Source organism: Gymnogyps californianus, chromosome 4 (assembly GCF_018139145.2).
Source record: "Gymnogyps californianus isolate 813 chromosome 4, ASM1813914v2, whole genome shotgun sequence".
NCBI lineage: Eukaryota > Metazoa > Chordata > Aves > Accipitriformes > Cathartidae > Gymnogyps > Gymnogyps californianus.
This window is the reverse complement of record NC_059474.1, coordinates 83,726,541-83,740,393: the sequence shown is the minus strand read 5'-3', so window position 1 is coordinate 83,740,393 and position 13,853 is coordinate 83,726,541. Positions and strand designations below refer to the sequence as shown.

The 13,853-nt window shown below is 46.9% G+C and overlaps 1 protein-coding gene across 1 annotated transcript in view; it reads left to right on the top strand.

The window, feature by feature from the left end:
- The window catches only part of ADAMTS3 (ADAM metallopeptidase with thrombospondin type 1 motif 3), a 130,057-nt gene that overhangs the window by 82,381 nt on the left and 33,823 nt on the right, over window positions 1-13,853 (top strand). The window contains exon 5 of the mRNA XM_050896287.1: window positions 9,932-10,131. Within this exon, the coding sequence (XP_050752244.1) occupies window positions 9,932-10,131 (200 nt within the window). The remainder of the gene's footprint in view (window positions 1-9,931; window positions 10,132-13,853) is intronic.

The following is a 13,853-nucleotide window of genomic DNA, read 5'->3' as shown; positions in this document are numbered from 1 at the left end:
GCCTGAATGGTACGGGTCAGAGCTGGCTGGCTGTGGTACCAGTTTCCCACTGGTTTTGTTGGGAAGCAGACGGAGCAGCGTAACTGGCAGTCACACCCAGGTCATTTTCTGACAGCTTGGTTTTCTACTGCGCCTTTCAGTCTTTTGCCAACAAATTTATGGTCGTCTTCAGAGAAGAGGAGGAATGACTTGCGGTTTGTTCTGGTCTTTTTGGTTTGGTTTTTATCAATGCTCGAGTGATCGTTCTGTCTCCCTTGAGGGAAATGTTAAATCCGATTCTCTCCTCTGTGTAACTGCGCTGCGTTTCTGCGGAAGAAGAAGAACTGGCTTGCTTTGTGTTATCAAAATTTCATAGATAATGTTTATTTATTGTGAAATAACCCAGAGAGACACGCTGTAGGGTGCCCACTGGCTTCTGGAAGCACTTAACAGAGAGAGCCCTTCGCGTACAGTGAAACGTGTCGTGAAACCATGTATTTTTCTGGCTGGCTTGTTTAGGGTTGCTTCAGATCCAAACTCTTCCTTTCACTCAGCCCCCAAAAACAAACAAGCGGAAGTTTTGGCAGCAGTTGAGCAAAGAGTAACGACGGGCTCGCATACGCATTCCATCAGAGACGACAACAACGTTAAGGAGCCGAATCTCAGCGTCAAGATTGCAAGGCCCGGTGTCAGTGTTTTGTGTGGGAAGGGGGGAGTCGGGGCAGTGACGCGTAAGTAAGGGACAGCTTCTTCTCATGCCACAAAGTCTGTTGTGGTGCCGTTGGGAAGTCGTTCGGATGCTTCTGGAGTAAAAGGCAATTTCATGCAATTCTTCAAGAGAAGATAAGGGAGAAGGCTTAACTTCTTAGGATTTTTCTTTTTTGTGTTGTTTTTTTTTTTTGAAGGACCTAATAAATCAAAGCACACAAGTTTCAGCACATCCCAGAACCTAATGAGAACATCCTGTCATAATATTTTCCACTTGACGACCTGGGTGGTTTCTTTTGCAAGCGCTGATCCCTCATAATTAGCCAGTACCAGCAATGCCACAAAAATTTTGCATATACACGGTTCCTGGGGAAATGAGTTAGAAGTCTGTTGGAACTGTTTGGAATCAGCGTTTGACCTACGTGGTTCTTCTTTTTCTTCCCTGGCTTTTCAAAAGGCACACTTCAAAATAAGCCTTAGTAGGCAAAAAATCAGGGCCTTGCACAGATTTATTGAAGTGCATATATTGACCTTTGTTATAATGAAGCAAGCTACTATGTTTCTCATACTTATTTTGAGGCAAAAGGTCCACAGAAGCCGACAGGTATCCTTGTGTTCCTGCTGAAGTGTGTGGGAGCCAGCTGCCAAAACATCTGGCCATCCGCTCCTGGTAGCTTCGTGTTCCACATCTAAAGGGCCAGATCTTTAGAAGGCATCAACATCTTAAATTGTTCTGTAAGGGCAGTGAGTAAAGAGCAAACGAAACAGCAAAGCATGTTGTGGAACTGTTGAAAATCCACTGTAATACTTGAAACTGAGTTCCACGGGTGCATTTAAATGGTAGATGAGCTTTTGTATAAAGCAGGTTGCTGAGGACCTTTGACAATCTGATCTGCATGAGCATAGATAAAATCTGAATAAAATCTCAGTCTTTGGCTTTAATAAAGCTTGAAGCTACGGAATAACTTTTTCATGACGGCTTCTTTATGTCTTGAGGACCGTCATGTGTATGAGTGCGATACAGACCCCTGGGAAGAGTGAGACAAGTAATGTGTGGGTATTCGGTAATAACATTAGGTACAGGGATTACAGAGAAGATGTCTCAGAAATGTTCAACAAGAGAACAAGAGGCAACAGCCACAGCTCGGAACAGGGGGAATTAAGAGTAGGTCCTAGGAAAAAATGGTTCAGCGGGAAGGTGGTTCCCTGGATTGGGGCCCGGAGAGGTGCTGGGACCCCCATCCAGCGAGAGTTTCGAAGCGGGCAGGATGAGTCTCGGGGCAGCCTGCTGTGACCTTGACTTTGGCCCTGCTGTGAGCGGCCTCCAGAAGGCCCTTCCAACCCGAGTGCTTCCATCAGTGAATCTCGTTCTAAGAGCACGGTGGGGAAAGGTCATTTTCAGCTGGTTTCTTCCATTAGCGAGCCCTGTTTCTACCCTTATTCACTCTTTTTGACCTGTTGATCAAAGATGCCGATGGCCGTCCCTCAGCTCCCTGGAAGCTGTAAGTGGCTGAGTTCTCTGGAAAGGGTGTGAGATGGCCTCACCGAGGCTGGCCCCCGACAGGCAGGAATCACAGGGCCTGGCCAGACGACCTGCCAAATACCCAAATCAGCCTGATGCACCACTTATCTCGATGCAGTTTATTCCAGATGTGTTTTCTGCGGAGAATTCTGTAGTACAAAGAAAAATAGCCTCACAAGCAGAATTCCTTGGGGTGCCTTCACTGTTCACTCCACGAAGTTGCTTCGCTTTTTAAACCTCGTGCTTTGCGACATGAGCAAGGCTGCCTTCAAGGGTTTTAAACATTATCTTCAGGGTGTAATAGAGCCACTGGTATCATCAGCTGCCTTTCCTAAGCGAGCCATCCTTCTCTCCGCACCTTTCTTGCATTTGATTGCAAGAGGAGCTTACAGCTCTTTTTTTGCGTCCAGTAATTTCTCTTACGGCTGTCCTGAATGCAGAAGCACAGAAGTTCAACAAAATAAAATAAATAGACTAAGCTCTATAGCAGCCTGAAAGATCTGGGTGTTAAGACTGGGAACAAGGGCAGAGAAGAACTTTGTGAGAATGCCTGTCTCCACCCTGGTAACGTAGGTTTTGAGAGCTGAAGGATATACAGAGCTTCAAGAAGCTATAACTAGGAGAGAAAGCAATCATGGAAACTCATATTCATCCAGTGGTTAACGAGTAGAAAAATGCGCAACAGCTACTTAGTGCAGCTTTAGAAGTGACATCATGAGTTGGCCTAGTTTCCTTTCTTTGAAAATAGCATAATGGAATTTTTTAGCTGCTACAGAATACAGCTGTCCTTGGGGACATTTTATACATTCACGCACTCGTTAAGAAGGGATATACGTTGACCTCAATTTGTTCCAAACTGATTTTTCATCATTTTCATTTTGAGTTAGTGAAGTTGTGGAGCCTCCCTAGACACTGTTGCCAGCTGTGCTTTCAGGAAAAGGCTAAATTAGGCAATCGAATGCTTGCTTCTCCTCAATTTGTCAGCGGGCCATCATCTTTGGCCAAAAAGAAACTCGTCGCTTACGGCTGCCTGGGTGACATCACCCTGCTCCTGCAGAGCCTGAACGTGTGGCCTTCCATACCTGCTGCGCAGCGGCGGGTCGCTGCAGGGAGGCAGCCGTAGCTCTCCCAGCGGATGATCAGCTCAGGCATCCAGGCTCGCGTGCTGGCCTCGCAGGCGCTTTCACCAGCGCGCCCCGACGTACGGCTGTCCTCCTCCGGCACCGTGGCCGGGGCGTCACCAGGCTCAGAAGAACCTCACTTGCATGCTTGCAACCCCCCGATCTCTCCTTTCTGTCTTCGCTCGTGCTTCCTTTCTCTCCACGGATCCAATCTGTTGATCAGTTTTCGTGCTTATACTTAGGATCTGTCCTGAAATGCGGTTCCTCCTTCTCCGTTTGTTCTCTTTCTCAGGAGACAGTGCAACGCAACTCCTATTAAGAACATTGCTATTAATACCGGGCGCTAAACCTACGCCTAAACGATGTAGGTCACCGTAAGTCAAGACGGCCCTGCCCACTGAATCTGTTGCTTTCCAGCTCTACAGATGCCGGCGTGTGACTGCAGGAATGAGGAGAGCCAGGCTTCTCTCCGGATAGCGGTCAGCCTTTGGGAGCGGAGCGTGAGCCATAGCTTGCTCTGCCGCTGCTTCAAGACGTTTTCCTTTTTGCGCACTAATGAACTTGAACCGCTTGTCTGCTAACTCAGACATTTGTTGAGATGAGGAGGGTGCCTCCAAAAGAGACACAGGGAAAGGCATAAATCTGAAGGCCGCAAGCGCAGCGGCAGCTGTTGCATCGATGCGGCAGGACGAGATGAACGCAGATCTCTCGTCTGCGGGTCTGGTGTCCTGGAGAGGCATCACCTCGCTCCTCACTGCGTGGACTTGGAGTAGCTTGACAACGGGCAGGTTTATAGTTGCACTGCACTAATCTCCGCCTTGTACTTACAGATGTAAATCTCAGAGCCTGGGTGCTCTCTTATTTGCCGAGTTTTCTTAGGCACAAGGGAAGCAGTCAGGGACTAAGCAAGGCGCCGGGCTGTAGCTAGCTGATTCTGAAGATAACCCCGTTCCTGCGGCTGCAGAGCAATTCCTGCCTTCCCTGACGTGCCACGGCTAGCGGAGGTCTCCAAGGGTCTCCAGCACCAGCTCAAAAGGAGCGAAGTGTCGATACGTCGCACCCAGCTCGGTTACACTGAGTGAAATGTGTCTGAAGAAAGGATGCAATATCCAGACATGTCTCCTGTTATTCCTTAAGCAAGTAAGCACGTATGAGGAACATACATATATAAGGAATGCTGCTGATATCAATGGCACTGTATCATAGAATTCAGGCCACGTATTTTACAATATAAAATAAGATCGTAAGAATCTTTCACGTGAGAAATGCTTAGGGTTCTCTTCAGGTATACAGAGGTTTGACTGATGATAGCATTCATGCGATTAGACTTGGGCAGATCACAGCTTTATTTAAAAGTAGGGAAAGAGCTATAGTTTCGTTCTTTTAAAATTACACTCTAGGAAGGATACATGCTGTAACCCAGAATATTTTTCTTTTTTTTTTAAAATACAGGAAAGCATTTAGGAGGGGTACGGTTATGCCCAATTTTTGACGTAGGTGTTTATGTTAAAAGTTCAGTGTTTCTGAAGAAGGATTTAGAAGGGAGGCAGACTTTATTGGTCTGTTAAGGGGCTATGGCTTTTAGAATACGCACATCTGGGTTGAGGGAGAGGCTCTGTGGATGCATTTGTGCTTGAGAGAAGCTTACCGTCTGGTGCCAGCAGCGCGGCTCCAAGTCTCTAGAGGTGGCGCAAGGCGAGGTTAGCAGCCGGGGCTTTCAACAAAATGCGATGACAAAGCATGTGGGGGAGATTGCCTTCTGGTGCGTCTCCGTTCCGTTTGCACTACTTCGTTTGCTACATGCACAAAACTCCTCCTGCCTTTTCTTGGCAGAGGAACCCCAGCTGGGCTGGAGGAAGATGTCGTTCTTTGCTCTCCGCATTTTTGCGAGACGAGGCGTAGTAGACAGGCTCTGATGTGTGCTGCGAAAAAAGCGAATAAAAATACACACCTGCACATGTGCCTGCAATGCTGTATGTTTTGACTTCCTACCCAGATGTTTGCGTAACCATTTCACTCGGTGAAAGAGCACGGCCTAATCTTTTTCTGACAGGTAAGATCATGATGTAAAAGATGCAGGTGACTAGCAGAATAAAAAAGGAAGAGATAATGAACCAGCTAATTCCAGAATGAGATTAGGAAGGATTAGTCTGTCTAGCACAAATCCGCAAACAAACAGACTAGTTTCCTCTGTGCATGACAGAGAATATTGCCGTTCAGCGACAGCCGTCTCTCTTTACTGTGTTAGACAATGCGCTCAAAGCTTTGTAGATTAAGTTGCAGAGAACCTTTGTCTTCAAGTGATTAATTTAAATAATTCACTTCGGTAAGCATTGCTGCGATCTGTTCCCACTCGTAAGAAGGGGATCGTTGCTCCAGCTTTTGCTTGTGTCTGAATTGCTTGCTCTGTGCTCTGCAGAAGAGTTTGATAAGGAAAGATCGATTTCTCCATTACCTGGTAACAGCAGGTAAGGGGGTGTCCAAAGGCGCTCCTGTGGCATTCAGCTAGCAAATCTGCAGGACTGCCTATGTGTTGAACTGTTCATCTCAATGCTGAAACCACCCCTGGATTTAAATATTTGCAGATGATATGCTCCCTGCGGTGCTGATGCTCGGTAGAGTTGCACCAGCTTCAAGCACCGCAGGTTTTCCTAAGCCCTGGATTAACATGCAAAGATTATGATGCGTTTTCCTTTGAATGCCAATTTTCTTTATAGTCCATTACATGCAAAGCCTGTAATCATACACAGGGGAAGTCCCAGCACGCGTCTTTTCTTAACCATTGCCTAATGACCTCTGTTTTGTGTCCTGAGTTCCAACCGTGTGTGGCATTGCCGATCGATAGGTAACGCCCGTTTACTCGCGCGGCAGATGTCTGCCTGTCCCTGAAAGTCGGCAGGCACCTGCAGATGTGTACGAGTGCACAATTTGGACTGAAGAAAACGATTTACCTATCTTTCGTTTTTGGCGAGAGGGAGGGTCGAAAGGAAAAGGATGGTTGCGTTTGTTATTTATTGCGACACAGAGAGTCTGTGAAAGTCTTGCCGAGCACGGCCAACAGTCTTACTTCTGCATTGACAAAGGTTTTGTGCAAGAAGCATTCAGACTGAACTCTGCCCTTCTATTATGAGTACTTGCAAGTACCTACTGAATGAATTGGATGGAGAACGCTGATGTCTTCACTGGCTGTAGCACTCATACTGCAATGTAATAACTGTAAATAGTTCTCCACTGAGATTTTCCATAATGTCTCTTCCTGCTGCAGCATCCATAAATTTTTGGAAGAACTCTGAATTGTAGGGGTTGTGGCGTTCTGAAAAGCTCACCCTTCCAAAGCTGGGAAGCTCTCAGCACAGAAAGGAGAGAGAAGACAGTTTTCACTACAACTTCGCAGTAAACTTAGGGGTTGGCTTTGTAATTAGTCTCATTTGTAGCAATGTGATGCATAGACCAGGGGCAAACTCAAACAGCCTTCTGTAGGGCAGATTAGATAAAATATCTAATGTGTTTGTGTCTGCCTGCCTGGGAGGTTCTGTGTTTTGTATTTATAAGAATAATAATGGCATCTTCTGAACAGAACACATCTGAGGACGCTTTCTGTGCTGCTCGGAAAGGATATCTGCTGATCCCCCTTCCCTATGCCTTGGCTGAAGCCAGTGAGCACAGAACAAACTTTTTAGAACTAGCCAAAATGAATGGTGATCAATTATGGTAAACAACTTTAGCTTGATTGAGGTATTTGGAACAGACTTTAATGCCATGAAAAGGTTCATTGACTCTGTGAGCCCTTCTAAGATTTCCACTAGTGCCCTAGTACTCATCTGAATCACGAGCAACGTCATGAACAAAGAGATTTAATGCCTGGGCTGTAGGAACGTAGGCATCTTCTCACTTTGTGCCGCTGCTCTTACGCGTCGCGCCGTCATCCCCGTGCCCTTACGTTCTATTAAGCGCTTGGCAATGGATGCAGATGGCAGCATTTGCGAGCAGAGCTCTCGTCAGTACGTATAACCTGGCTTTGATTCTGACTGTTTGACTCTGAAGTCACTTAAGCGCTGGATGATGGAGAACAGACGTACAAGAGAATAGATAAACCACTCGTATTACCCTGTGTTTTATGGAGCGGGCGTAGCAATTTACGGTGGGTGCGTTTAGGGAGAGGACCCCGCAGCTTCACTGCCCCAGCAAGGTATGGGGAAAGGCAACACACGGAATGCGGCTTGCTAAGTAATTACTAGCTGATCGGTAGCTCCAATCAGCCTTCAGGTCGACAGTTGTTTCCCGACCTTTGCATTTCTGTTAAGGAGTAATGTACTTCAGTAGCGCCAAGAACAGCAGACAAACAATTAAAAGCCGGTCAGCACCAGGAATACCGTAGCTAGAGTGGGCACGGCTTAATATCCTCAGAAGTCCCGGTGCCTTTCATGGAATACGCTGCACGCCAGGCTGAGGGGAAATGGTTGGGTTTTTACCACTGAGCCCAGTCGGGGGGAGGTTTGGGGTTTCTGTGGAAAGAAGTATGCAAGTTGCGTTTCAGGAGGTGGGAGGCTCAATCCTTGAAAATGTTTCCAGGACTACTTTTTCTTTTTTTTCAAATACTTGGCCAAAAACGGTCATTACATTTCTTCATAGAGTGAGGTTATTTTTTCTCGCTTTGTTGGGATTATACAGTTGAAAAATATTCTGTGGGCGCACGCATGGAAAATACTGGCGTATTGAGACTACCCTCTGTGTGCAGAAAGCGGCTACAAGTTAGAGAGGGGCGAAAAAAAAAGGAATCCTTTCCGACTCGCTCTGCCTGCTCACACGCACACAAAAAAGAGATTCTCCTCTTCGTTTGAACCGCAAAACCACCTATTTAAGAAGGGACGCAACGGCCAAGCCGAAGGGGCCGCACGGCGCAGGTGGTCGGTGCTTTCTGAAGCCATCTCAAGCGATTCCATTGACGCCGCGGGCGCAGCGACACGGCGACATTACCGGCGTGTTTCCGTTGGACGCCGCGCTCGGCACCTTTGCCAGCCGCAGCAATTTTTAGAATTGGAGCTTGTCTATGAATTTCCCACTTGTGTGCTATCACAGGGTTCGCATTCTTGAGAGCGAGAGGACTTGCGGTTGAATTGTAAAGCTGTTTGCAGACCCGGTCTCTCACCCGCAGTGGCGGGCTAAGCTTCTGAAAACAACCGGGGACAACCTTGCCGTTTGATGTGGGGTTCGGGGAGAGTTATTTATGTGTTGCTGTGAACCGCTGCGATGCTTAGGAGGGAGAGGCTTCCCAGCTAATTCAGCTAGTAGTTGAATCCGCTCAAGATGAATTACAGCGTGGCCATCCAGCATGTTTTGCAACATTGGCCCCGGTCCTGCTGTCCTTCCACAAGCAAAACTTAGATCCAGTTTACGGGGAGTCTCGCCTGAAAACGTGTGAAGGGCCAGTTTGTATACTTGCAACCTTGGCTTTCATCAACTCCAGCGTAGAGAAAAAGCACTTGAAAGCTGTGCCGTTACAATACGAGTCGCCGCGAGTGGAAGGCAGGACCGTCCTCTCCTTTCTATCCCTTGGACACCGGTTGCTTTTGCTGGGCTCGTAGAGCGGGAAGATCCCTGTGTATTTAAGGGCTGTATCGTCTCTTTCTTCTAAATGGAAGAGCCGGGGAATGGGGATGCTCCCTGACTGTCGCAGAGCCGGAGACGCGAGAACAGCCCAGTTCCTAGTGAGGACTGCAATACGTAGCTAGTGGTTTACACTGTAAGATGTTCCAAACAGGCCTCTCTACTGTTGTTTATTCCTTAGAGCCTGTTGGTGTGCTGGCTTAGATTTAGGAAGAAGTAAGTAGCCTACAGCGTGACTTTTTTCCTGTCAAAAATCCATGGTGATGTTTTCCTTTACGGTCCTAAGTGGAAGAAAGAGCTTTTGAGGCATTGCAGATACAGGCTGTTGAATGCATCCCCTTAAAAGCCGATTCAGAATGGTTCGCCTGAACTCTGCCCCTTGACCCGTGTCTTCAAGGGACCCTTCTAGCATTCTGTGATATTCACGGGAGAGGATATTCCAACGCCTACTTTTTAAACAAAGAATTACAAAACCAGTAAGTCGGTCAGAAATTCTAGCCTAGCTGTTCCGGCGATGGGATATGAGGGGGAAGCACACAACGCTGCTGTTTGAGATCGTTTCGACATGCGTTGGGGCTGACCACATTACGTCTGAGCGCGGAAGCCACGAGTTAAGCGTGGTGCAGCATCCCCAGCGAATGCTGAGGCATCCCGTCTCTGTGGCACTCTGTAACACGCGCCTGATGCGGTGCAAAAAAAGGAGGGGGGAAATTCTGCCTTAGGAAGTGAAGTATTTGGCCTAAATCTCCCTAGGGATGAATTTTATGCTTGAAATAAGAACCGTGTGATAAATTGTAGAACCATATGGTTGAATGAATTTTTTCACTGGGTATCCGGTGATTTCCCCCACCCCTACGCCACTAGAATAATCTCTTCCGAGTTCCTGATTGATTTTATCCAAAGAAGCGGTGACTCTACAGGTGAGGATGTTGTGCGGGAGGACGTTTCTGAAACGGAATTGGAGCAGATGTTGATGTCTTGCTGTTTCTTGTAGAGTCTCTTCTTGGCGGCCTCGGAGAGCTGAGTTCCCTGTACAGCAGCGTAGAGCAGCAACTGAACGAAACCCTGAGGCGACGCAGGCACGCGGGAGACGACGACTACAACATCGAGGTGCTGCTAGGTGTGGACGACTCCGTCGTCCGATTCCATGGCAAAGAACACGTTCAAAACTACCTCCTCACCCTCATGAACATAGTGAGTATCTTCCGTAGTGCTGCGCTGCTCGTTTTGGAATGTGAAAGGCTTTTGTAAACTCTTGCAGGAGTATCTAGGAGACCGTGCTCGATACAAATATGATCGTTTTGTCTGCTGTTGGATATGGTTCTCTCTTTTCAAGATGTTCCTTTAATTGATCTTTTTCGCAGTAGTTTGCTAGGGCACGTTCTAGGGTAATTCCGAGAATTTGGAAATAGTTGAAAAACAGTGGGGAAAAAATGTAAACTTGATACGTTTCTAATAATTCCTAACTCCTCCCGCAACACCGTTCTGAAGGAAACCTGGTTAAAGAATAAACATGCAGAGCGAAAAAGTGTTCTCAACACCTAACGGCTCTTTGAAAGAAAGCAAACCTCCTAGTCATGTCTGTTCTTTACCTCGTGTGGCAGTATCCCTATTTCTATAGAAACTGGAAAGGAACAGAGACTTATAGAACTGCTTTTTCATAGTGTGTCTTACGGGGTTAGCAAGCATTTTTTGTCTACATATACATTTCTGGCTGCAAAATCAGTGGCAAGATACTATATTTAAAGATACAGTCTTGAACTATGCTATCAGATTCTACGGAAATGCACGTTACAGAAGAGCAGAGTCCACACTGTGCATTAAAAGTCATGTACTATACCTATAAGTATATTATATATTATATATTTTATATATATATATATAAGTATATTATATATAAGTATATTAAGCTCAAGCTTAAATGTTTTCTGTTTTTTCTATCTTAGAAGAAATCTAAAAAAAAATACGTGAAAGGAATGTAAAGGAGATGTATAATCCCTTGCAATGTGTGGCCTTTTCTTAACGCATCTAAGTGTCAAACCCGTAAGGATACATCTTAGAAGCTGTGGGGATCATAAGGTTTTCAAGGAAAGAAAAACAATATCCTAAGGACAGATTATAAGAGAATAGGCTTACCATTAATAATGATTTGATGAATGTAGAAATGATTCTTGTATTTTTTACATTCACCTTTTTATTCCTGGAATAATTTAAAGATGATTCCTTAGGCTTACAGATCATCTGTGTAACCTTTCTTTATTCTGCGTCACATCAGCCGCCATCATTCCTGACTGAGCAAATTCAATCCTTTCACTATTGCAAAGTATTGGAAACGCCTTCTCCCCCTCATCCCCAAAATCCCAGCTCAGCTCCCCTTAGCACGCAGCATTCCGCTTTCAGGAGGGACAGCCAGTGTGAATTACACAGACGGCAAATTTGGCCTTCAGTCCTTGTTTTACGGTCAGTTCGTATGCTCGTGCCGATAACTTTTTCTTACGCATTTTCTGCTCTTAATGCCTTCCCTTGGTCCAAACTTCATGCCGTCTTGACTGCGGCGGCGGGCAGCGAGGCGACGTGCGGTGCTAGCGCGTAGAAAGGTTCGTTGAGGCTCACTCTTTCACTTAAGTTCGTTTAAGCCTGAATTATGCGAGGGGTGACTGGTGATTGCTGGGCTGACTGGAGCCAACCCCCTTGCCCCTAATCCGGCCGGTGGAAGATCTGCTCCCGGTGGGTGGATGGAAGAGGTGAGATCAGTGACGCCGTGAAGGGGTGGGAAAGCAGACAGCAAGGCTCAGTGTTATATTCAAGACTTCTGGGGACAACGCCTTTGTGTTACACCTCCTGTGTAACACAGATAACACAGAAATGACAGAAACGCTGCACTCGGAGCGATTGAGGCGTTACTCCTCTCCCGTGCCCTCTGCCTTTGGTCCGAGCTTTGATCCGCGCGGCTTGGATCGCAACGCGGCCGGCGCCGAAGGCTTTTACACGGCTCCCGTTTAGTGCACGCTGGGCAACGGCGGCATCATGCACGTGGGCACTCAAGTGTGGAGGCCTGAGGCTGACAACGTTACCTCTTGTGTTTCAGACTAAAAATGAGGTGCTGTGTCTAGAGAACATCTCTTTGCTCCCTTACGCACGCTCGTCAGTCAGATAAATACGCTATTCCTTCATAAGGAACCGTGCTGCCAACAACACAAATCCTACACGTGTGAAAGACTAAACTGCTTAGGTACAGAGGAGACCCCTCAAATATTGAGTGGGCAGCACAGGGCCAGGACCAAAGTGTACCCACAGGTACGGTCTCATTGTCGTAAGACCCCAGTTACCTTTTAGATGTTTAAAGCCAAGTCCTTTTAAAAAAAAAAAACCAAAACAACTCAGCACCGCACACCTTTTGCCTGTCACAATCCCATCTCGGTTTTCCCGAGTGCACAAACCTGCTGAGCATCTTGGAAAATCTGCCCCACCTGTTCTAGCTCCCAAAACAAGGACCAGCAGTTTAAAAACGTAATCCATAGAATTTGAGAGGGGAAAAAAAAAAAAAAAGAAAAAAAATCTCTGTATGAATTTAAACCAACTGATATCTTTTCCAGCATAACTCTGTGTAGAATTACAATAAGTCTGTATAGAATTATACTGTGCTATAAATCTAGAATAAGAAACTCCAGACATACACACACATTGTAACCGAAAAACAGAATTTAGTCTGCTAGGTTTACAACCTGGAGCGTTGTTCAGTCTTAGGCCTTTCCTACTGTTTCTGTAATTGTAAGCTTATATGTTTTAGGCCGCTGTGGTATTTCAGCACGCCAGGGGAGTTGCGCTCTAACCGTAAGCGAATGGATGCTGTAGAACCTTGGTTCGATGAAAAGGGGCTGTTCAGTTGAGTAAAGTCTGTGCATTTGGTTTTGGAGCCCAAGGCAGCTTCCTCCCCTCCTCTGACACGCACACAGAAAGCCTTTGCTGTGGTGTGTTAGGAAGCCGGGTGCGAAGATCTTTGAGGAGAAACCAGCCACTGAACCTGGGCTGCTCTGTGGATCACCTCTGAGACACGAGTGAATCACCAGCAAGGCTTCCGTGGCCGCGAATGCACGTCTAGTAACTGCGTATCCTTGTTTAGCAGAAGCTTCTTTTTTAGGCTCGAGGGAATCGGGAAGCGCAGGAGCAAGTCTTTGCTTGTTCCTAGAAGATCATGAGCCGCTGGGACTGCAGCTGTGGCAGTCCCGTCCGGCGCCGGCATCGGCAGGCGCAGTTCCGCGCAGCTGAATTTGCCTGACAGCCATGGACCTGACGTTTGGTTCAGATTTAGGTTTGGGTCTAGCGGTGTGAAGGTCCGAGAACTGAACCTGGCGTATCTCAACTTGTCTCTTTTGCTCCTCCTGAAAATGGGAGGCTCTAGATGAGAAGGAATTTGTGATGGATGTTGCGAGCATTCATGGGGATTTTTGCAAGGCTGATGCTAGCTCGCTGTGACTTGCCTTCCCAAGCGGGGACGTTAAGGGCAGTTTTGCCGCATGTAACGCAGCATATGCAAGCTAGCTCCACAGTTGCTTCAAAAGAACAAACATATACGGGCATCGTAAGCAACGCTATTTTGCTCAAGTGCAAAAAAAGAAGTATGAAATCACATTCATTCAGTCCTGAGCCAAGACTGGTTATCCTGGGCACGGTGCCGTGCTGGCACGACGATACTGCTCTCGGTGCCAGAGCTGGCTCGCGGGGAACCAAGCGCTGCATGGCCTTGCCGTGCCATTGGGAGCTCCAGGCCTGGCGGTTCAGTTTCAGCTGAAGAAACGCCTGAGATGTTTCCTTACAATTAACATTGGTCAAGTACTCTTGGCTTAAGAAGCAGGTTGGAAAACCCGGCATCAGCGATGCACCTAAAACAACTGTTAAGGGTCAGCGCTGGGCTT